This window comes from Narcine bancroftii, chromosome 8 (genome assembly GCF_036971445.1).
Source record: "Narcine bancroftii isolate sNarBan1 chromosome 8, sNarBan1.hap1, whole genome shotgun sequence".
Taxonomy (NCBI): domain Eukaryota; kingdom Metazoa; phylum Chordata; class Chondrichthyes; order Torpediniformes; family Narcinidae; genus Narcine; species Narcine bancroftii.
The window spans coordinates 165,007,960-165,030,469 of NC_091476.1; the positions used below are offsets into that span (position 1 = coordinate 165,007,960).

The following is a 22,510-nucleotide window of genomic DNA, read 5'->3' on the forward strand; positions in this document are numbered from 1 at the left end:
TCCACCAATGCTCAGCTTTGGAAACCTGCCACTCTCTTGGACCCACCTCCAGGCCAATCGCCACCACGTGTCCCATTCTCCCTGTCGGATTCAGCAATGAAGACTGGAGGGGTAGCAGCTGTCCCTAAACTTGGTTGTGGAGCCCATACCTCTTTTCTGACAGTAGCAGCGAGAACAGGGCGGGTGCCGAGTGGTGTGGACCGTTGATGATTGCTGCTGCTATCTGACGATAGTGATCGCTCTTCATGTTCCTAGTTCCAATGTTATTTTATCAAATATAAAGCACTCAAAGTAAGCCTTGATTTAACATTGCAACAATTTACATAGTTACATAAAATTTCAAAACAAGGCTTGGCCAGTCAGCCCTGCAGGACCAGACTGGTTTTTATGTTGCATGCATGACTTCTTGTACCATCAGATCTCCAGTAAATATTTCTGCTCCCTGGTTAAGGAAGACTCTCTTAAATACCTTCAATCTATTTTTAGTCACCATTTCACTGTGATGTTCCCTCGTCCTAAGTAGGAGAGTCAAATAAAAATGACCAAAAAAAAATGTTCAGACAGAATCATTTTAATTTTCTTGGAAATCAATCCTATTCAGATCGTGACGTTTTATTAAAACAGCCTTTTTTTTTCCTTGATTCTCACTTACAGTATTACTCAGGAAGCACAGCATGGAACAGGGATAGTGTTTTACACAATGTGAAAATACAGAGACTGGTGGTGTGTGATTAAATTTCACTTCTGACATCAGTTAAAAAATGTGGCTTAGACGGGAGTTGCTCCTTTTCCTTTTACTGACAATTATGTACTTTAATAACCACAAACCATCGCACTTACGAGTTCAATTGGCCTGGAATTAATGCCATTTAGAATCCTGCCCCTACACAAGATGGAATGTTTGTACTGAAGTGTAGTTGAAGCCCCTCCCCATCCAGACCCACCTCCACACATGTTGAGAACCAGATTGAACAGATTTCAATTTCAAAAGGTACAGAATGGACCAAACCATCTTTCTTCAATGACACTTTAAATGTGAGATTAAAGTTAAACCCCAGTATCCGGCAGTTTATGGGATTGGGGAATTTTCCGATTGCTTGAGATTGCCTGTTGCGTGGATTAACGAACTGGTTGCTTGGGGCGCTGGTTTTAATATTTTGTATTTTTTACCTATTTACTTTCTGCTATTTTTCTTCTGGTTGCTTGAGGCTGCCAATTGCTTGAATTCCAGATAACAGGGATTTGACTGTATATACTTATTTCCTTGCAGAACTGCTGAGCAATCAACAGTGATAAATGCACAAAGGATTTCAGTAAAAACAATCAAAATAGTCCATTATACATCAATACCATAAGATTTAAAGAGCTTGCAGTTGCTTGTTTAAATTCTTAGAATAATCAACACTTCATCAAAAAATCATAATTCACTTGTTTCATGAAAACTGATATACCTTCTGAGTGTATATAGAATCAGTGAGCGAACCTGGTCTCTGATAAACTTCACTGATGAGTTCCAAACACTCCCAGTGTTAGGGAAGTCTTCTTATCTAAAAAAAAGATACACTTACCATGAAGGGAATGTACTGAAGATTCATCAGACTTGTTCCAGAATGGCAGGTTTATTGTAAGGGACAGATTGAGTAAATTGGGTCTGAATTCAGAACAGAAAGACATCCCCCTCATAGTTACAAAATTCTTTTCAAGTTTGATGTGCTTGATGCATGAAGTATAAGTGCTAGGTAGGCTATTTATGAGATGAGGGGCGGTTTTGTCATGGTGAATCTCTACCGAGGAGGGTTGTGCAATCTTAGTCATTGAATTAATTCAAAACAGATCGATAGATATTCAGGGAATCAAGGCCAATGGGTGAAGTGCAAGAGCATAATAGAGATAGAATATAGCAATAATCTTGAGAGATAGCAGAGCAGGCTTGAAGGACCAAATGGTTTACTCCTGTTCCTTATTCTTGTGTTTTGATATTTATCCAATGATTTCGTCCTGGCAATTTAGATAGTCAGTAAACAAATGTCTCTCACAGACTCCAAAACACGTATCCTACTCTCCATATTACAACTTCGGAATCACTTATTTTAAGTACTTATTTTAAGTACTTGATGGATAGCCTTCCATCATTTCCACCTGATTATTCCCTGTTGCCCTATGGAATTTTTGTCATGGCATGGCATCAATTCCCTTCATTTAACACGCTTTACTTACTTCTGATTTAAAAGTAGACTTCTGTAGAACCTAATCTGGTGCATGGCAGCTGGAACTAAGAGAGGACAGGCTATTCTTCCTTCTGTTTCTTTCTGTCTCTTCCCCAGACATAGAGGAGTAGCATTAACATGCCAAGGCAGACGGTGGCTGGTATGCACATGTAAACGGGTTTCTTCAACATCAGCAAGGAATAGGTGGCACCTGGAAAATGATTTAAATAATACAAAAAGATAAATCTATTTCCAGCTGGCTTTTGCTGGAAGTTCAGCTTTCCCCAGGATCTACAGCCTGAGAGCACAAAATCCATTCAATGTAACATGTTAAAGGATTCATGAAGAAAGAAAGCTCCAGCTTCTTAAACATTCCATCACCTTTCTTCTAGTTACCTTTCCTTACTATCTTCAGGGGCTGACTCAGGCAGAGAATGGTCTAACATTCAAAGCTTTCTCAACTCTTCTTTCATTCACAACCCTCTACATCAGACAGTAAAAACTGGGAAACCAAATGCAAGTAACGGACAACATACACATGATGGACGAGCCATCTAGGTTCCAATTGGTAATGTTTTACACATTCTGTTTCCCATGAGATTTGGTGGATTTAATCATGAACAGAGACAGGAGAGGGGAACATCCATTCGTAATATCCTCTTGTATCCAAGTCAAAAACCAGAAAAACACTGCCCATGCAAATCAACATCAACTTTGCTCCCAACTGAGTCCCAAAACCTTGTAAAAATGTTTTACTGAACCTGAGGAGCTTTGAGATCTTAAAAACTTGAAATCATTCAGGCACTCTGTGGCAAAGTCTGGGAGTGTGAGAGGACAGGGAGACAGTGAAGCTCCATCTCTGAGCTCCAGAACTACATGAGGAAATGGCAGAGAAATCCTGGATCTTGTTCGGAGAAACTGAAGCATGAAGGTAAAGTAAATCTACAAAACTCTGAAAGCAAATGTCTATGCAAATTGACAAAAGGCCTGTATGAAGAAGGTTTCAGTAAACAGGGTCAGTGGAAGCAACACAAAACCAGTTATGATAACACTTTAGATGTGAACTAATTATATGTTTATGATTAACATATCTATAGTGGCCCACTTTTTCTCCTTTAATAGCAGTTCAAAACTCCACTTAGAAATATTAATACTGTGGTGTCTTTTCCAGCTTTCAAGTGAAATCCCAACATGCACTGGTATGAAACTTCTACTTGGCATGGAGAACTTCAAAACCATTCATTCAAAGCTCACAGCCAAGGAATGCGTCATCTCCCAAACTGCCCCAACCATGGCAGAGAACCCAAGCCTTCCTTTCGCTCCATATGTCACCTCAAATCCCCAAGAAATTTTGCGGGGGCAACTCGTGTTCGAACACAATGGGCTTCCTGCATGAAAGCATAATAGGAAGATCTTTCCTCTTTTCACTTACCCAGTCATGAGAACCTCCCAGTTTACCGTCTCAGATGCTGGCTTCCCTTCCAATACAGGAACCAGTTTACTATCACTGGATCACACACTCTGGTTAAATTTCTCATCAGTATAGAAGCCAGGTAAAAGACCTTTCTGCAAAGTATCGCTCTCCTGTGGTATGGACTCACAAAGCAGTTCAAGCAATAATGCACTGTTTCATAACATTCAGAAAGGTCAAACAGGTCAGTGGAGTTTAGCCGGTAATTAATTCCACACTATATATTTACAACACCCCTTATTTTAATACAGTATTTTTATTAAACTCTTAAGTTGCAAAATGACAAAATAAGGACAGTATGCAATGAGTAAAGATAATCAGAAGTAAGTCATGGAGCAGAGGAACGGGGTGAGATGATGAAAAAGATGAGGAATGACTACAGAAGTTACTGCTACGGTTCAGTGAAATACACAAATACAGAAGCTTCTGCTACCTTTTGAAAATGGAAATACTTAAACTTTAACAAAGTTTTCTGACCTTTAACAGGAAAAAAGCATGTGTTGCAAATGCGGTTAAGAGTAACAATGAAAATTCAGTAACAATGAACTATAAACTTTAAAAGCACATTAGAGTTTTAACACATAACATCATTGTTAACATTGTTAACATCATTATGTATCCCATGGCAGCAGAGTACATTTTGAGCACACGTATAATCTTCTACTTCAACTCTGAAGGATCCTCAGCACAAGTGAACTTTTCAAAAGGTAAGAATTTATGCATTGTCCTCCAGTAACATTTTAAATCCTGTCATCTCACATTTGTCTTCTGCAAGACTCGCCATAAAATCAATCATTTGATTAACGCAATGGCATTTAACACAAAAATAGTTCATTTAAAAAGCATTTAAATTTCAAACCAAACAAAGACCAATGCAGAAGTGCTTCATTAAAAATACAAGTTATGCCTACTGAAAGCAAGATGCATCTTAGGCAAAAGTTGTCTGCACTTGATCGTTTCAGCCTTGTTAGTCAAACTGTAAAATTATAGCCTGAATTGTTGAATCTTTCACCCTCTTTCCCTGACTTATCTCGTTTTTCTGCTTCTTCCCAACAGATCTGCTGGGTTCAGATCAAATCATTGCATCAGTCCCCTTCAGTAGGCATGTAAGACATTGGTTTCTTCTAGTTTTGCTGTTGAAATGATCGCTCTCTGCAATTTCCCAATGTTCCCCAGGATCCAAAGCATGAGAGCTACTTTTTCTTTCTCTCTTTTTCTCTCTTCCCCTGATATAAAGCAGCAGCGTCAATAATCCAAGGAAACTCACAGATGGTATGCACATGTAAAGGGATTCCTTTAGGGTCACGATGCAATACAGTGCACCAGCATTCATAAACAAAATTAATTAAATATTTCTGCTATCTAGTATGAGCCACCCTCTCTGTTCCTCCCTCGATCACAACTCCAGACTGCAAGGACAAACTATTTTGAAAGGCGACAGTAAGAAAGACTCAAGAAAAATTTTCAACATTCAAATTGTTATTCATCACTTCTTTTAGCAATGTTCATTCCTTTCTTCTGTGTGTGGATTTATTATTGAGGTAATAATCTTTTTTTAGCTTACCTGTGACATTCCTCATTCTTAAGATTACAGCTACTAATAGACTTGACATGAGGAACAACAAAGTTGAAAGGCATCAAATAGATGGAGATGTGGACTGGGAACACAGTTACACAGACCTGGCTGAGATAAGATTACAACTACGATCATGCAACATCTTCAGTAGAGCTTCAGAGATTATGTGAAATCATAGAAGCAGAGAAAAAAAAAGGACTAGGCCCCTTGGCCTTTTGAGCCTGCTCCATATTCAGTACAATCATTCATGTGGCTTCCTGCCCATTACCTTTGATATTATTTCTGATCAATAACCGATCTCCCGTAAAACTCCAATAATCCAACATCCTTGGGTGGTGCTGAAGTGGCAATTTTTCTGGATTATTGGATTTTACTCCCATTAATACTCCTATGCACTTTTAATTAACTTTGTTTTAAAGTTGTGACACAGTAGTAAATATTATAGTGAATCAGTGAAGTATAAAGGTAATATGGGAAAGTTTAGAGAAAATGAGGGATTAAGGCCCCAGCACTTTTAAAGATTAGACAGCAGATCAAGTTCAAGTTCATTGTCATCTGATGGTACACATGGATCCCGACAAAACAGCGTATATTGGAGTTTTACTGAATCTCATTTTTTAAAATAATTTATTTAAAATAAAAATGCTTAGCAAACATATCACAATATTTCAAACTTAATCCAAATACTTGTGATATTTTATTTAAAAAAAGAGTAAAGAAGTACAAAAGAAACAGGAAAACTTCACTTTCTGATACCTTTAAATATATAAATATTTACAGAGACCGATAAGAGAAAGGGTATGTTCGAGATTCATTTAAAATTTAATACCAACAGTTTGTAAATATGCACTGTAAATTTTACAAAATTGATATTTATCTCTTAAATTATAAGTAATTTTCTCACGTGGAATACAACTCCGAACATTTGCATGCTATCTATCCATTTCCAAATCAATATCTGACTTCCAAGTTATAGCAATACACTTTCTAGCTATTGCTAAGGGAATCTGAAATATTCAGTCACTTTGATTTCACAGGTTCAACACCCATTGAATGAAGAAGTTTCTCCTCATCTCAGTCTGAGATGCATCGTACATGATGGGAGTGTGACCACTGGTTCTTTGTATCCCTCCTCCTCAACCAAATGTCCTCTTGGCACTGTTGAGCCCTGACAGAATTTTGTTTTACTGTTTCGATGCTATTTCCATTTCTTTGCAATGCCCATTCTTAATTCCAATGTACAAAGGCCTCGTCAACTCAATCGCATGTCATATGATGTCTAACCATCCCACAAATCAGTCTCAATTTAGGAGGACTTAAAAGAGTAAGCTCAAAACTAGGTTTCAGCAGACTATTGACCTCCAATGACAAGGGATGTTGATTATTTGACAGGGAATGATTTTAGTTGTGGACATTGTGAGCCATCATTTCTATAAGTGAGTAAAACATTCAAGTTGGGACGACATGTTAAATAAGATACTCAAATAATCAGGACAGAATTTAAACAGAATTTCTGAGTGTGTTTCAATCTGTTGGTACGAGATCTCACTCTTGAATCTTCTCCCCGTTAAGAGAGTGTGTCCAGGGTGGGATGGGTCCTTCAGGACAATGACTGCCTTTCCGAGCCAGAAGGAGTGTTAATCGAGAGCAGGGATGTTCGTCGATCTCCTCATCTGCATTCACCACCTTCTGCAGCTTCTCCTGATCTTGGGTGGAGAAGCTCCCGTACCACATACCTTGGTCTTAAACCTTTGATAAAACACAGCTCTTCAAAGTGCAGCAAGCAGATAAACATCAGAATCTATCACCAGATCAATCTTCTTAATTATCAGTAAATCATTCTGACAAATGCTACATGAAGCAGTTTAAAAAAAGAATCAATGTTTGCAACCCAATACTTTTCCAGTATTCTGTCCATTAAAATAATACAATTTGGAATTTCCCTCAAAGATTCAGGTAAAATTCTGCACACAGAATATTTTGTAATTTTACTTGTGAATCCACATCAGCAGGTGAATTGATAAGAAAAGTAACAGAGGCTTGTGAAAGGATCTAAGGAGATGAATTAAAAAAAAACAACTGAAAATTAATATTAACTGAAGTGAGAAGGTGATAATCACAAAGAACCTTGGTCATCGTCAACACACGATTAATAATTTTGCAGGAGAAAGTGCAATCAACAAGCATTTGTGATAATTGGGACCCTGGAGACTTCATTTTCAGGTTCATTGTCATATGAGAAAGGTTAATTTCGTGTTGCGAGACAACTCTAGCAGCATAAAGCAGTACAAAGTCAAAGAACAAGAGTGCATACGCTCACTATTGTGGGGTTCACTCAAGAGCCCAATAGCTGCAGGGAAAAGAAGTTGTGTTTCAATCTGTTGGTACGAGATCTCACACTCTTGAATCTTCTCCCATTAAGAGAGTGTGTCCAGGGTGGGATGGGTCCTTCAGGACAATGACTGCCTTTCCGAGCCAGAAGGAGTGTTAATCGAGAGCAGGGATGTTCGTTGATCTCCTCATCTGCATTCACCACCTTCTGCAGCTTCTTCTGATCTTGGGTGGAGAAGCTCCCGTACCACATACCTTGGTCTTCTAAGGAAGTAGAGGCACTACTATGGCACTGACCTAGTTACTCCCAAGAATATGAAGTAATTTACTTTTTCCACTTCAGCACCATTGATGTGCACAGGAGTGTGGGGTCTATCAGCCTTCCTGAAGTCTATGATCAGCTCCTTTATCTTACTGACATTTTGCGGGTGGTTGTTATTTTGATGATGCAAACTTTAAATGTTAAGATACATTTTGATCAAATGTGAGATTAATTGTTGATTCTGGTAAAAAAGTTAAAAACTGAGGTTCATTATTTTGAAACCTATCCCGATGTCTCAAATCAAATTGAAATCAACCCATCCCTCTTTTGATCCATCCCAATGGATGTTAAAAGATCATTTTAAGTTTCATATTTTTAACAAAATCTTTGAACTTATTCAATGAAATAGTAAAGAAACATTGTATTTGCACAACCATCACAGAGATCTGATCAGTCAGACATCTCACTAAGAGCAAACATTAGCCTCTTGCTGGCTACAAAATAGCAGCCATTCTTTTTTGAATATTTTACTAATGAACAAGAAGGGCCAAGTTGGCCTGTTTCTGTGCTGTAATTGTTATATGGTTAATGGTGAAATTTCTGTAATAAAAATAACAAGGAGATTACCAATGTGCTGTCATTCAGGATTAAATTTGAATGTTTGCAAGTAAATTATGAAATTAGTAATCGCAAGATTCCTCCACAACCTTGCAAAGAAATGTAGCATTTGAATGCGGGGTGGAGTTAATTTAAACTGTGCATAGCTACTTAGTTTTACTGCTAAACCAACTCTGATACCAATAATGATCTTTTAAAGCAGAGTCTCATTCCTTTAAATCTTAATTCGAATAGGAAATCAAAACGTTGCACTTTTTGTTGTTTTCCTTAATTACGTCTTTCTTTCTCTTTACTTTGGTTGATTTGCCTCTGAATAAATTATTCTAATTCCCACTTCCTAATGAAGACTGTATATCTTCTTAGAATATTCCAATCTAACAGTGATTGAGACGCAATATTGCTTGCCTGGTTCAGACAGAGTTCCAGGACCTTTGTTAAAAATGTGGTGCAGTTTTATTTAGCACTCTTATAATGAGAAATTGCTATGCAAAGCCTCATAGCAAATCTTGTAAGGGGAGAGTCACAAATCCCACTTGTGTGTTGCCCATTATGCATCATGGCCAATGCAATTTTGATTACAAAACTCAAAATATTCAATGTACAAGTCTTTGCATATCTTGAACCATTTAAGGAAATGAAACAAAATCATTTATGTAAGCTGTGTCCTTCAATGCAACTTGTAAAGGTAAAAATTTCATGGGACTGTCAGCACTGCTCCCTCTAAGCTGTGCGCGTGTGTGCGTGCACGCACGCTTTGCAACCAGCGCACAAATAAAATTAATGTGCGCACGACTGAAAATAATGCAGTAATTCATAATTATACTTATTGAAAATAATCTCTTAGTTAACTCTTTCTGTTAACTCGTTAGTTGGTTAAACAAGTAGTTAATCATACTTGTATTAAAATATGCCATTGCTGTTTTGTTAGCTATGAGAGAGAAGCTGAGTGAAAATTACCTTGAGACAGTTTCTATGTGAACCAGATCAATCAGAATACATAACAAACATTTCCCTCTTAAATATACACAGTGGCATTTTCTTCCCTTTTTTCCCCCCTACCCACTCCCCTCCAAACCCATTAAACGTTCCACAAATACAATACAATAAAACCATTAAACAACGTCATCACACAATGAAAATAAACCAGAAAAATGTGTCTTCTACTTTTACACACTGGATCAAGTAGTTTTGTCTTCTTATCATTTTAGGGGGTGGAGATCCAAGGCAAGCCCTCTCTGTTATGTTCCATATACGGTTCCCAAATTTGCTCAAATAATGTGACTTTATTTTTTTAATTATATGTTATTTTTTTCCAAAGAAATACATTTATTCATTTCCATGTACCATTGCTGTATTCTCAGGCTCTCTTCTGATTTCCAAGTTGACATTATACATCTTTTTGTTACAGTTAAGGCTATCATAATAAATCTTTTTTGCGCTTCATCCAGTTTGAGGCTTAATTCTTTACTTCTTATATTACTTAGAAGAAAGATCTCTGGATTTTTTGTGATTTTATTTAATACCTGATTTAGATCTTCCCAAAACTTTCTCACTTTCTCACATGCCCAAATTGCATGTACTGTTGTTCCCGTTTCCTTCTTACAGCAAAAAACATCTATCTGATAATGTTGGATCCCATTTTTTAAAAACTTTTGGGGCGTGATATATAACCTGTGTAACCAATTATACTGTATCATGTGTAACCTTGTGTTTATTAGTTTACGTTTGCACAAGCATTCAGTGCACATCTACTTTTGTCACCGGAAAAAAAAAAGTTCACAATGTAAGAGTTTTGTGCACACTGACTACTAAAAATTAGAGGGAATATTGAGTGTAAGCCAATGCAGACCGTTGTAAAAGGATCAGAAAAGGAGAAGAGGTTGGTTCAAAGGCTGAAATGAGCAAGAAGGGAATTCCAAGGTTAAGGCCTCATCATGGAAGGTATTGCCTGATGGCTCTTTATTGCACAGGGCTTTGGCAAGACACTCCTGGAGTACTGTACGTATTTTGGTCTCTTTATCTCAGAATGAAAATAACTGACTTGGAGGTGAACAACAGATGTTGAAGAACAAGACCAATGCACAAAAGAGCCGGAGGAACTCAGGAGGTCATGCAGCATCCACAGAAAGCGATAGGCAATTGACATTTCGGACTGAATGTTTGAAGAAGGGCTCAGGCCCGAAATGCCTACTGCCTTTTGCTTTCCATGGGAACTGCATGGCCTGCTGAGCACCCCCAGCACGTTTATGCATGGCTGCAACAGGCTTGGTGGTAGTACAATAAAAGGTCGATTCCTGGAATAAGAAGCTGCCACTGAGGATGTGGAGCATGGACTTGTATCTCTGGAATTTAGAAGGATAAAATATGAACCCATTCAAGCACACAAGACTGGAGAAGAGCTTACAGAGACAATTAGGACAGAATGAGGAAGAATTTATTCAACTGCAAATTTTCTGTCCTGATGCCAAGTTGTTGAGTTTCCTCAAAGTTGATTTTTGGAATCTAGGCCTAGCATGGGATCTTGGAAGGGACAATGGGTGGTCAATGCTGAATGGGATTGAAGTTGAATGCAGGAATGTCTAGTGCAAGGTAGGCTCAGTGGGCATGAGTGAGATCAGATAGAAACCATGATCCAAATCAAATTTAAGGAGAGCAAAGGCATCTTTGGTTAATGTTTACCAAATGGAGGAAGGAACCAGAGGCATTTGGTTCAGTGGGCAAATACGGATGCTGTTGAACACTGGTGACAAGAAAGACTGTCACTTTCGGGAAGGGGAGAAGCATTTTTAAATTTTGGAGATTGTTATGAGCCCAGAGGACCCATAAACCCAGCAGCAATAGATATTCACCAAGACAAATGGTCACTTAAACAAAAGTTGCTTTTAATTATCTTTAAACATGAAAACCGAATCACACTTCAACTTAACTAACCTAACTTAACCCCCTTCTAATTCTAAGTGCTTGTGGTCTTAATGTGTGTGTAAGTTCAGAAAGGTTCTTTGATTCACAGCCCAATCTCACTTCTCATTCCTCCAAGTTCACTGGTTGGAGGCAATTCTTATACTGTGCACAGAATTTAACATTTATGAAATTCACCAGGCTTTGGTGCTTGAATGGTAAATGGTTACCATTCAGGAAGGTTCTTGTTGGTTTTCAGAGAGAGATTTGTTATACATTTACTTCCATCAGCCACTTCACAGTGTCTTGCCGAAGAAACTTTCCCCTTCAGGGTCCTCCAGATGATAACCTCTTTCTTTCAGGTCACCACAGAGTTCCTTCTTGTTTCTCTTATCCCAAGTGAAACATTAGACAGACAGTCCTCTCCTCTTGCATGAACCACAAGGGCTTTGACTAGGCCGTCTTCCAAATGGCTTTCCACAAGCTTGCCAGCTTGTCCTGTTCCAGTCCCAGCTACTTCTGCTGGCTGTAACACTGTGGAAATTATCTCTGTGCGTGTGTGTCTCTCTCTTTCACTCTCTCTGAGTGAAAGCCTGTTGGACACTCTCTGCTTGCAAAACAACATGACCCTCTTAGAACAAGAAGTTTTCTTCCAGACAATCTGTGGCTCCAACAAGATCTGTCATCTTTTGTAAACAACAATCCATTAGTGAAGTCTCTATAGCATTCTTCAAAGTTCTTGCAAAAGCTGTGGAGCGGATATGTGTAGCATGGGGCAGAGCTCCAGTATTTTAAATGAGATCTATTTTAAAGTGTTTGTGTGTAACCTACTCTAACAAACCTTTCCCAATTTATCTCCCAAAAACATTTCTATATACTCTGTCACAAGATGGAGAATAGTAGCATGGATTATCTATGTGAACCCGATAGGTCTTTGATGTAGCCAGGCAAAATCTTAGTATTGAATAGTAAAACTAGTTATAACCACATATAGCCAAATTTATGCTCCTTGTATTGAGTATGAAAATGGGAATCAAATCAAGGAGAATATCACATGAGGGAAAAGGGTTTCACTAGAAAAGTGAAAGTAAAATGGGAAGGTGAGTGTATTGAGAGAGGGGAGCTGGATAGTTCATCAATTTCCAGGAATACTGCACATACAAGTTAAGAACAGATATCCTCTAAAACCCGCTCTGCCATTTCATAAGATTGTGTTTGATCAGGTCAGCTTTCCTATCAGGCTAACATTAACAGGCTTCTCCACACAACAGAATTAAATTACACAGAGAGCAATTAATTCTCAATCATTAATAGAAAATTCAAGGTAAATAAATTTATGTTATTAAGGGGTCAGAGAATAGGAGGGTGCACAGTTTCGGTTATAGATTAACCCATGCAGTGCAGGCTCACACTAAGAAGCCAACTCCAACCTTTCTAAATCCAAAAATTAATGTTCACGCTTGGGGAATACAACTTGGAATGATAGAATGGTTGGATAAACTTGACTGGAGGGGTGTTCACAACAGTTTGACTGTATTGGATACATGGTGGTGTACTGGAGAGGTAGAACAACAAAATTCATCTCAGTTTTGATTGTAAAGAATAGAACGTGCTGCCAGGAAGATCATCAACAACTTCCTTTTCACCAAACATTCACCATGCAAGTTCAGGTGACTAGGGTAAGGCATTGAAGTGGACACAAGACATAAGAGTGGGATTAGGTTTTTGGCCCATTGAATCCACCTGGCCATTTCACCATGACTGATTTACTATCCTTTTTAACTCCATTCTCCTCCCTTCTCCATGTAACCCTAGATTCCCTTCCTGATCAAGAACTTTTCTACCTCGGTCTTAAATGTACCTGGGCCTCCACAGCTGTCCACAGCATCGGAGATCATCTCCAGCTTTTAGACACAGATGTTCCCTGTATTAATTCTATTCATAGCGTACGGACAAGACTTCCTCCAGAAAGGGCACGTGTCATTCAGCAGTCGTGGTTAGTTGAGCTAAGTAAATGATAAAAGTTGTGTACTTTCCGTCTGCATTTTCAAAGTGGTGAGAGCTGGTTAAAAACTTGCCGAACATTTCAATAAGGAAAGCCACATGTCAGCGCAAAGCTTCAAAGATGATTTTTGAAGAGATCTGGTACTTTTCATACACCAAATCTTTTAAACCGCATATTCCAAGGGTGCTCAGAATTAGTGCTGTAAATTGCAGTTCACAATAAATAAAACCACAATTCAAAAAGTGATAAACATCATGTTCAAATTTCTCAATGTCCCAAAAGCCTTCCCTTTACTGAAAATGAACACAGAATAATTTCCTATCCAGAAGAGTGTAAAATGTATGTATTTCATCATTTGTCCAGCATCAGGTATTTTTCTGGATCTATTTGAAGTACTGAAACAGATGCTCGGTGGGAACATGCTAATTATCACATGACAAAACTTTTAAATTAGGAATCTCTCCTGCCATTGGCCCCAGTACCAGACTTGCAACACTTTTGAATGAAAATACAAATGGACAAAACTAGGAAGAAGGGTTCATGAAAATGTCATCCTTTTAACATGACACTCCAGTTTTGCAAATGATACCTGTAAAGGAGCCAATCAATTAATATGGATCCATGAGAGTTCTCTAATGTGGGAGGCAACCACTGAATGCCTTAACCTGAGCCAGGATAAAATGGATCAATCCCATTGCAGTATATACCACCCGCTAATTTCTCCAGCTATCATTGGGACAAGTCATCAGGAACAACATCTGATGCAATATACAAGGTGCCAAGTGTGCTTAAGGCCCAATGCATTCCATGCATTGGAAAGGCCATTTTATGTCTGACACACTAAAACATCCTTGCACTGCACTTTTATTCTGCAGTGGACTGCTAAGGTCATGGGACATGATTACCTGGTTGGGGATGTCTTGAATGTGATCAGGTGAGAGGGGGAGCAAATCTGAACCCTGGTGACAGTGTGGTTGACACAGATACTATGTGAAGAAGAATGTTTGAGGCTGATGTGGCAGGGTGATTGAAGTGAAGTTTTTGTTGTCACCTACACCAAGATACAGTGAGGAACTTTGTTCAGGGTGCTGCACAGGCAAGGCAGACTACAGCAGGTACTGCAAGAACAAAAGTTAGATTTATAATAAAACAAAAGTATAGTGCTACATCAGACAAAATGTGGGGCTAGTGCTGTCATTAGCTTGAAAGGTAAGTGATTGTCCTGGGAGAAAACTGCAGTGAAGGTTTACATTTTTAATTTAAAAGGCTTTTTCTGAGGCTGGTTCTTGGTGCAGGACTTATGAGCCACTTTTTCCTGCTTGTATGCCAAGGTGCTGCCACTTCTGCTAGATCGGTTGTGCCAATGGGACTGACAGATTAGGAGCGAGGCATCTGGCACATTGTTTGTACATTTTATTCTGTCCATGGGACAGCAGTCTCCAGCTGTTTCTGGGGAAGAGTCTGAAAGGCCAGTTGGGATGGGACGAATTTTACTCTGTCCGAATTCATGCCACACATCAACCATGTATATCCCTGATGAAAATGACTGAAGGTACATCATCTTGCAAAATTGCCTTCATAAGATCTCAGTCAATAGCTGGCACTAATATAGTGTTCCTTCTAGATAGGTTGAAGAATGACTCAAGGAGGCTAAGTGGGGCTTCATGCTGTCACAAGCACTCATAGAACCATGGAAAACCACAGCACGGAAACACACCCTTCGGTCCATCAAGTCAGTGCCAAACTATTATTCTACCTAGTCCCATTGACCTATATCCTTCCAAACCCCTCTCATTCACGTACCTATCCAAATATTTCTTAAATGTCAATTCCCAGCCTGCATTCATTTCAGCTGTGTTTCCGCATTCATGCCACTCTCTGCATGAAGTTCCCCTTAAGCTTCTCAACTTTTACCTTTACCCCATGTCCTCTCGTTCTTGTCTCACCTAATGTGAGTAGAAAAAGGCTGATTGTATTTATTCAATCTGTACCCCTCATAATTTTGTATACCTCTGTCTATCTCCAGAGAATAAACTCCTAACCTCTGTTCCTCGTCACAGCAACATCCCCGTAAATCTCTACTCTTTCTTTCCTGTAGTTAGATGACCGACACTGCACTCCAAATTTGGCCTCACCAATGTCTTCAAAATGACATCACAACTACTCCACTCAAAAGCTCTTTTTATGACCCCATCTAACTGTGACACCACATTCAGATAATTATGTGTCTGTATACCCAGATCCCTCTGTTCTACTGCACTCCTCGGTACCCTACTGCTTACTGTGAATAGCCTAACTTTGGTTCGTCCTCTCAAAGTACAACACCTCAGAATCAGATTCAGGATTTATCATCATGAAATTCAGTGTTTTGCGGCGGCATTGTAGTGCAAACATGCATATTATACCATCTTACAACATTACTATATAACATAAAATAACAATCTTTGGCTTGGCTTCGCGGACGAAGATTTATGGAGGGGGTAAAAAGTCCACGTCAGCTGCAGGCTCGTTTGTGGCTGACCAGTCCGATGCGGGACAGGCAGACACGATTGCAGCGGTTGCAAGGGAAAATTGGTTGGTTGGGGTTGGGTGTTGGGTTTTTCCTCCTTTGCCTTTTGTCAGTGAGGTGGGCTCTGCGGTCTTCTTCAAAGGTGGCTGCTGCCCGCCAAACTGTGAGGCGCCAAGATGCACGGTTTGAGGCGTTATCAGCCCACTGGCGGTGGTCAATGTGGCAGGCACCAAGAGATTTCTTTAGGCAGTCCTTGTACCTTTTCTTTGGTGCACCTCTGTCACGGTGGCCAGTGGAGAGCTCGCCATATAATACGATCTTGGGAAGGCGATGGTCCTCCATTCTGGAGACGTGACCCATCCAGCGCAGCTGGATCTTCAGCAGCGTGGACTCGATGCTGTCGACCTCTGCCATCTCGAGTACCTCGACGTTAGGGGTGTGAGCGCTCCAATGGATGTTGAGGATGGAGCGGAGACAACGCTGGTGGAAGCGTTCTAGGAGCCGTAGGTGGTGCCGGTAGAGGACCCATGATTCGGAGCCGAACAGGAGTGTGGGTATGACAACGGCTCTGTATACGCTTATCTTTGTGAGGTTTTTCAGTTGGTTGTTTTTCCAGACTCTTTTGTGTAGTCTTCCAAAGGCGCTATTTGCCTTGGCGAGTCTGTTGTCTATCTCATTGTCGATCCTTGCATCTGATGAAATGGTGCAGCCGAGATAGGTAAACTGGTTGACCGTTTTGAGTTTTGTGTGCCCGATGGAGATGTGGGGGGGCTGGTAGTCATGGTGGGGAGCTGGCTGATGGAGGACCTCAGTTTTCTTCAGGCTGACTTCCAGGCCAAACATTTTGGCAGTTTCCGCAAAGCAGGACGTCAAGCGCTGAAGAGCTGGCTCTGAATGGGCAACATAAAATAACAATAATAAACCATTAAAAGTAATGCAGTGTTTTTGATTGATTATTCAGGAATCTGATGGCACCAGGGAAGAAGCTGTCCTTGTACTGCTGAGCGCCCATCTTTAGGCTTCTTTTACCTGATGGAAGCAGAGTGAAGAGGGCATGGCCTGGGTGGTGGGGGTCTTTGAGGATAGAGGTTGCTTTTTTAAGATACCGTCTCATGTAAATGTCCAGGATGGAGTGATGTATGATGCCTGTGATGTTGCAGGCCAAATTAACAACCCTCTGGAGTTTATTCTTGTCCTGAGAGTTGGCACCTCCATACCAGGCAGTGAGGCAACCACTCCACGGTACACCTGTAGAAGTTTATGAGTCTTCGGTGATATACCGAATCACACCAGACACCTCACAAAGTATAGCTGCTGGCGAGCCTTCTTTGTGATTGTATCAATGTGGAGGCTCCAGGACAAATCCTCAGAGATGTTGACACCCAAGAATTTGAAGTTCTTGACCATCTCCACTACTGAGCCCTTGATGAGGACTGGGTTGTGTTCCCCTGACTTCCCACTGAAGTCCACAATCATCTCCTTGGTTTTGCTGACATTGAACGCAAGGTTGTTGTCATTACATCATTCAACGAGCTGATCTATCTCCCTCATGTACACTTCCTCATTGCCGTTTGTAATTCTGCCAACAACTGTCCACATTAAATTCCATCTGCTATTTTGCAGCATTTATTCCCAGCTGATCCAGATCCTGCTGTGAGCTTTGAAAGCCTTCCTTTCTATCTACTGGACCTATCATGTGCAAACATGCTAATCCAATTTACCACATTATCATCCAGATCATTGATATGGATGACAAACAACAACAGACCCAACACTGATCTCTGAGGCACTATAGACTGCAAGTTAAATGCTATACACATAATTAAAAGAACACACTCACTCTTTCTTCAGCACAGAAAAATGGCATAGTCCTTTTTTTCTGGAAAACAAAAGCACCTCTCAACCAATGCCCCCTACCCTTTTCATGGGCTCTCTGCCACTCAGGTGACTATGACCTTCTCCTAATGCAACCCTACACATGCATGTGGATCACCACACTATTCACACTCCCTCTTCTGACCCACGCACGAGCATTATCTCTCTTGCGTGTCGACCTAATGTATCACCAGCAGCGGCTGCCTCACACAGGCGCACTCTCTCTCTCGCACGCGTTCCCCCATATATGTCACCAGCAGGCTCAACTCCTGGCCCAGGAAAGTATGCGACTGCGACAGCACACTGCTAGTCACAGGCCTCCAGTCAGAGAGGCAACCAATCATCTACTAACGTTGTCTGGCTCCTCCCGTCAGCCTGCAGTACATCACACCAGAACTTGCTGATTTAACTACAGTTACACCTCTCATTCTCAATGGAATTCATTCTTAAATTCCATTAACTCTACCTCAGTTCAAGTTAAATCAAGGCTTTGTTAATAAGCTCACTGTGGTAGTACAGATTCTATCACCAATGTGTATATGTACATATGTACTGATGGTCGTGTAGGATGACTGTGATTGGTTGAGAGGGTAGCCACACCTACTGCCAGGTCTTAAAGGATTGCTCCTAGCCAGACCAGGTCATTCTGGACTGGTCGACCTACTTGTGATATGCTCCAGTCTTTTAGTTAATAAAAGCCTTGGTTTGGATCAACAAGTCTTTGGTTCATTCAACGCGCGCTACACTCACTTATTGGCTCACTTGTCCCCGTAATGCTTCTGTTGGAGGAGTTGGAATGCTGCTCATTTAATCCCTATTGAATGAGCTGGTCTCGGCCTTCTCTTGGGCAGACCCAGTGTTGACAGATTTTTTATTGTAGCCAGACCCACCACAAAATCTAGCCAAAAATAGCCCAATATTGGCATTTCAAGATTCGATTATTTACGCAAGATTCTCTACAAAGTCCTGCATGACATGAAGACAAATTGACAAAAAAAGAAAATCCTGTTTTTAATAACCATAGATATATAAAAAAGTCTTAAATAAGGCTAGAAAAATCTAGAAATCTAAGTTATGTTCATTATTATCGTAACATTTGTACTTATCCGACGTAAAATGACTCAGCATAGATGGTCTTGGCTCGAAACTGTTACAGCAGAAATTGTTTCTGGACATATTCGTGTGAATGCTTAATATTACCTCCAGCAGTTCTTGTTGCATTCTGTTTCTCAGTTTTGTTTTGATAAGGTTCATCTGCGAGAAGATTCTTTCAATGGCTGCATTGCTGAAAGGCAACACTAAGAGTGATATTGCAAAATTACTTATTTCATACAGTTGATGACATCGATCCAGAATTGTTCAACATTCGAGTTATCTGTGAGATTAAATGAAGCTTGTTCCACTGTTTCTCTAACGGTTTTCTTTTCTCGTGAACAGTGACAAGATCAAGAGCTTAGACAAAGACGGTGTTTTCAAACTGAATAGGGTTATAGCCCACATTTGGCCATGGACCTAAATAAATGACTGGTGGGTTTTGCCGTAGCCTATGCCAAAGACAGCCGGGGTGGGGAGGATACAACCAAGTAATGATGAATGTGGACAGCTTTACTGTATTTTGAGGGCTTTCATGATAAATTACTAATGGGTGATAAATTACAATTAGTCCCCCGAGTTACTATTGCCTGAATTATGAATTTTTGAAGGTCAGAATCCATACTTTTGATTTTGAGTTCCGATGCTTATCCGCACTTAGCTGCGATGTGCGGCCTGCTGCTCTCGAGCAATTTTGGGTGATAGCAGCCTTACGCAAGAGTAGCGTACAGCAAACTCTCTCGCAATACTGACTCAACCACGCTACTCTTGTGATCGCGCTCCTCACTCGAGCCGGCCAGCCGCCCATCCGACTTTTATTGATTCAAATGATTTGTTAGTGTCTCAGCGTCTCATCATACACCACCCCAAAAAAAACCACACACACAAACCTTAGAAGTGGCTAAAAACCTCTCAACCACGGTTAAATTTTCCCACAGCAGATATCTGAAACTAGCCAAATTTGGTGTGAAATCCATCCAACTGGCAACCTTTCTCTTATCCTTTAACACTTTTATATAGGCCAAGAGGATCACATCAAGTCGTACATTAGGTGCGAGTCAGGACTCTGCTTGGGGACTGGTGATGGCAACATAGTGACCTCTTGGATGTAATGCCTTCACCAGACTGGTTGAAAGAAAATTTTTTTTTAAATTAAAACGGGAATGTCGGTTGAGTTCTATTTCAAAATAGTGCTGTGGGATCTTCTATGTATATCTGGGGTGACACTGGTATGACTGCCAGAGCTTCCATGACCCAGATTCAACCCTAACCTCCGGTGCTTATTGAATGAAGTTTGCATGTCCTACGTGACTGTATGGGTTTTCCCTGCTTGCTTCAGTTTCTTCTCACATCCCAAAGCCATGCAGGCTGCCAAGTTCATTGGCCACTGTCAGTTAAAGGTCATGCGCAGATGAGGAGACAAGAGTCTGGTGGAAGGTGATGGGTATGTGGGGAGACTAGGCTATAAAGAAGGTTAGTATGGGAATGTGATTGCTCTAAGATGCAGCATAGATCTGATGGCCTGAATGGCCTACATCAGTAGAAATCTTCTGAGAGCGCACATGGATCTGGACAATAGCACAGGTAACAATACATCACTCACACTCAGCAACACCGGATTGTCAACCAAGATTTCAAGGCTCAGGAATAGGACTGGAACCAGAGGTTCTCATGAGATAGGGTTAACTCAGCAGGGAGGGCAGGAAAACTGCCAAGCAAAGCTGCAGCAACCGTACGTCACTCAAATCTCTCTCCCGACAGACAGGCTAATTTCCCTCAGCGGACATTCACTACATTACACACTGTGTCAACTGAGCTTGAATCTTGTTAAAGAAGGTTATTAGGTTGGCTCACACTGTGGGTCAAAGGCTCTGTACCTTATTTTATAACAAGTGCCAAGAATTTCCCACTGCATAACCCTCCATTTTTCTCAGTTCCGTATACCCATCTAATCTTAAAAGATCCTATTGTACCTACCTCCACCATTGTGGCCAGCAGTGCCTTCTATGCACTCACCACTCTCTGTGTGAAAAACCTCTTACATCCCCCGTACTTACTCTTAAGTGCCTTAGAACTATCCCCCCTCCCCCTCATGTTAGCCATTTTACCCTGGGAAAAAGCTTCTGGTTATCAATGTCCCTCATCGTCTTATACATCTCTATCAGGTCACCCCTTTGCAACTGTTGCTCCAAAGAGCTCACTGAACCTCTCCTCATAAGGAGTGCTCTTCAATCCAGGCAGCATCCATGTAAATCTCCTCTGCACCCTCTCCTCGAGTGAGCTGACCAGAAATGGACACAATATCCAAGAGGGCCCTAACTATGGTCTTATATAGCTGTCACATTATCTCGCAGCTCTTGGATTTAACCCCGCGGCTAATGAAGGCCAACAAACTAGTAATGGGAAAACACCCCATGTTAAGGAGAAGCAGAGGAGACGGCCCCCCAAGGACAGTGACAACAGTGGGCAGACCAGCGAGTGATTCCACGGATGATGGACGCACACACAGGCTGCGATAAGTGAGCTATTAATAAAAATAAAGTTAAATTTTGAAAGGCAACGAACCAGCGCTGGACTTGCGGGCGAGGAACCCACAAAGGCTGCAGGCTGTGGGCAACTTGAAGTTAAAGGACTTGCACCAAGCCTGTGGACTACTGGACACTGGCTCAGGAGAACTGGGATTTGAGAATATGCTGAAGGCAAGAAGGGTCCCCGAAGAGCCCTGGGCGCTGAATGTTTCATCGTGTCAGAGGCTTGGGTTGCCGAGAGTTTGAACTGCACTGGAGTCTTGTGCAGCTGCAGAAGCTGTAGGAGCGCTGGGGGAAAATCCACACACTTGGTGATGCGGGGTAGGGGTCTTTTACTTCCCTTTCTCTGGCTTTGAGAGGCATCGGTCAAGACTAATGCTAGTGGCAGATCTTTGTCTGCCAAAGACAATTTCTTGCAACATTACATCTTGTTTTATTACGTAACAATAAATAATATCTGAATCTGAACGATACACCTTAACAACCCTATTAGTTTGTGCAGTGGCTTTGAGTGCCCAATGGACAAGATTACTTAGTTATTCCACTCCACTCAGAGTTCTCCATCACCATTGTATTCTGCCCTCAAATTCGACCTCCAAAAATAACCACTTCACACTTTTTTGCATTAAACTCCAGCTGCCACTTATTAACCCAGCTCTGCATTCTCTTGATGTCCCTTTGTAACTTCTGGCAACCCTCCAACACCACCATCAACATTTGAGTCATCCACAAAATTACAAATCTCCCCCCTTCCCCACACTTCCACTTCCTCATCCAGGTCACTTATGTATTTAAAAAGAAATCACCAAGAGGAGGGGCCCCAGAGCAGATCCCTGTGGAAAACCATTGGTTACTGACCTCCATGCAGAATATAAACCACCTGAAACCACCCTCTGCCTTCTCCGTATCCACAAAGCAAGGCCTCCTTGGATTCCATGTCTCCTTACTTTCTGAATTAGCCTTGCATGGGGAATCTTAACAAATGTTTAATAAAATCCATATACACTGTTCACCAATGTTCTTTGTTACCTCCTCGAAGAATTCAATCCGGCTCGTAAGACACGATGGTGTGCTGACTATCCCTGATCAATTTTACCTCTCTAACTGCTTATAAATCCTGCCTTTCAGGATCTCCTCC

The 22,510-nt window shown here is 40.8% G+C and overlaps 1 protein-coding gene across 1 annotated transcript in view; it reads right to left on the reverse strand.

Annotated features, from left to right (window-relative positions):
- Positions 1–2,287: 2,287 nt before the first annotated feature.
- The window catches only part of LOC138741936 (transmembrane protein 35B-like), a 38,316-nt gene continuing 18,093 nt past the window's right edge, over positions 2,288–22,510 (reverse strand). Inside the window, 2 exon segments of the mRNA XM_069896149.1 lie at positions 2,288–2,418; positions 19,581–19,606. Coding sequence (XP_069752250.1) covers positions 2,288–2,418; positions 19,581–19,606 — 157 coding nt within the window.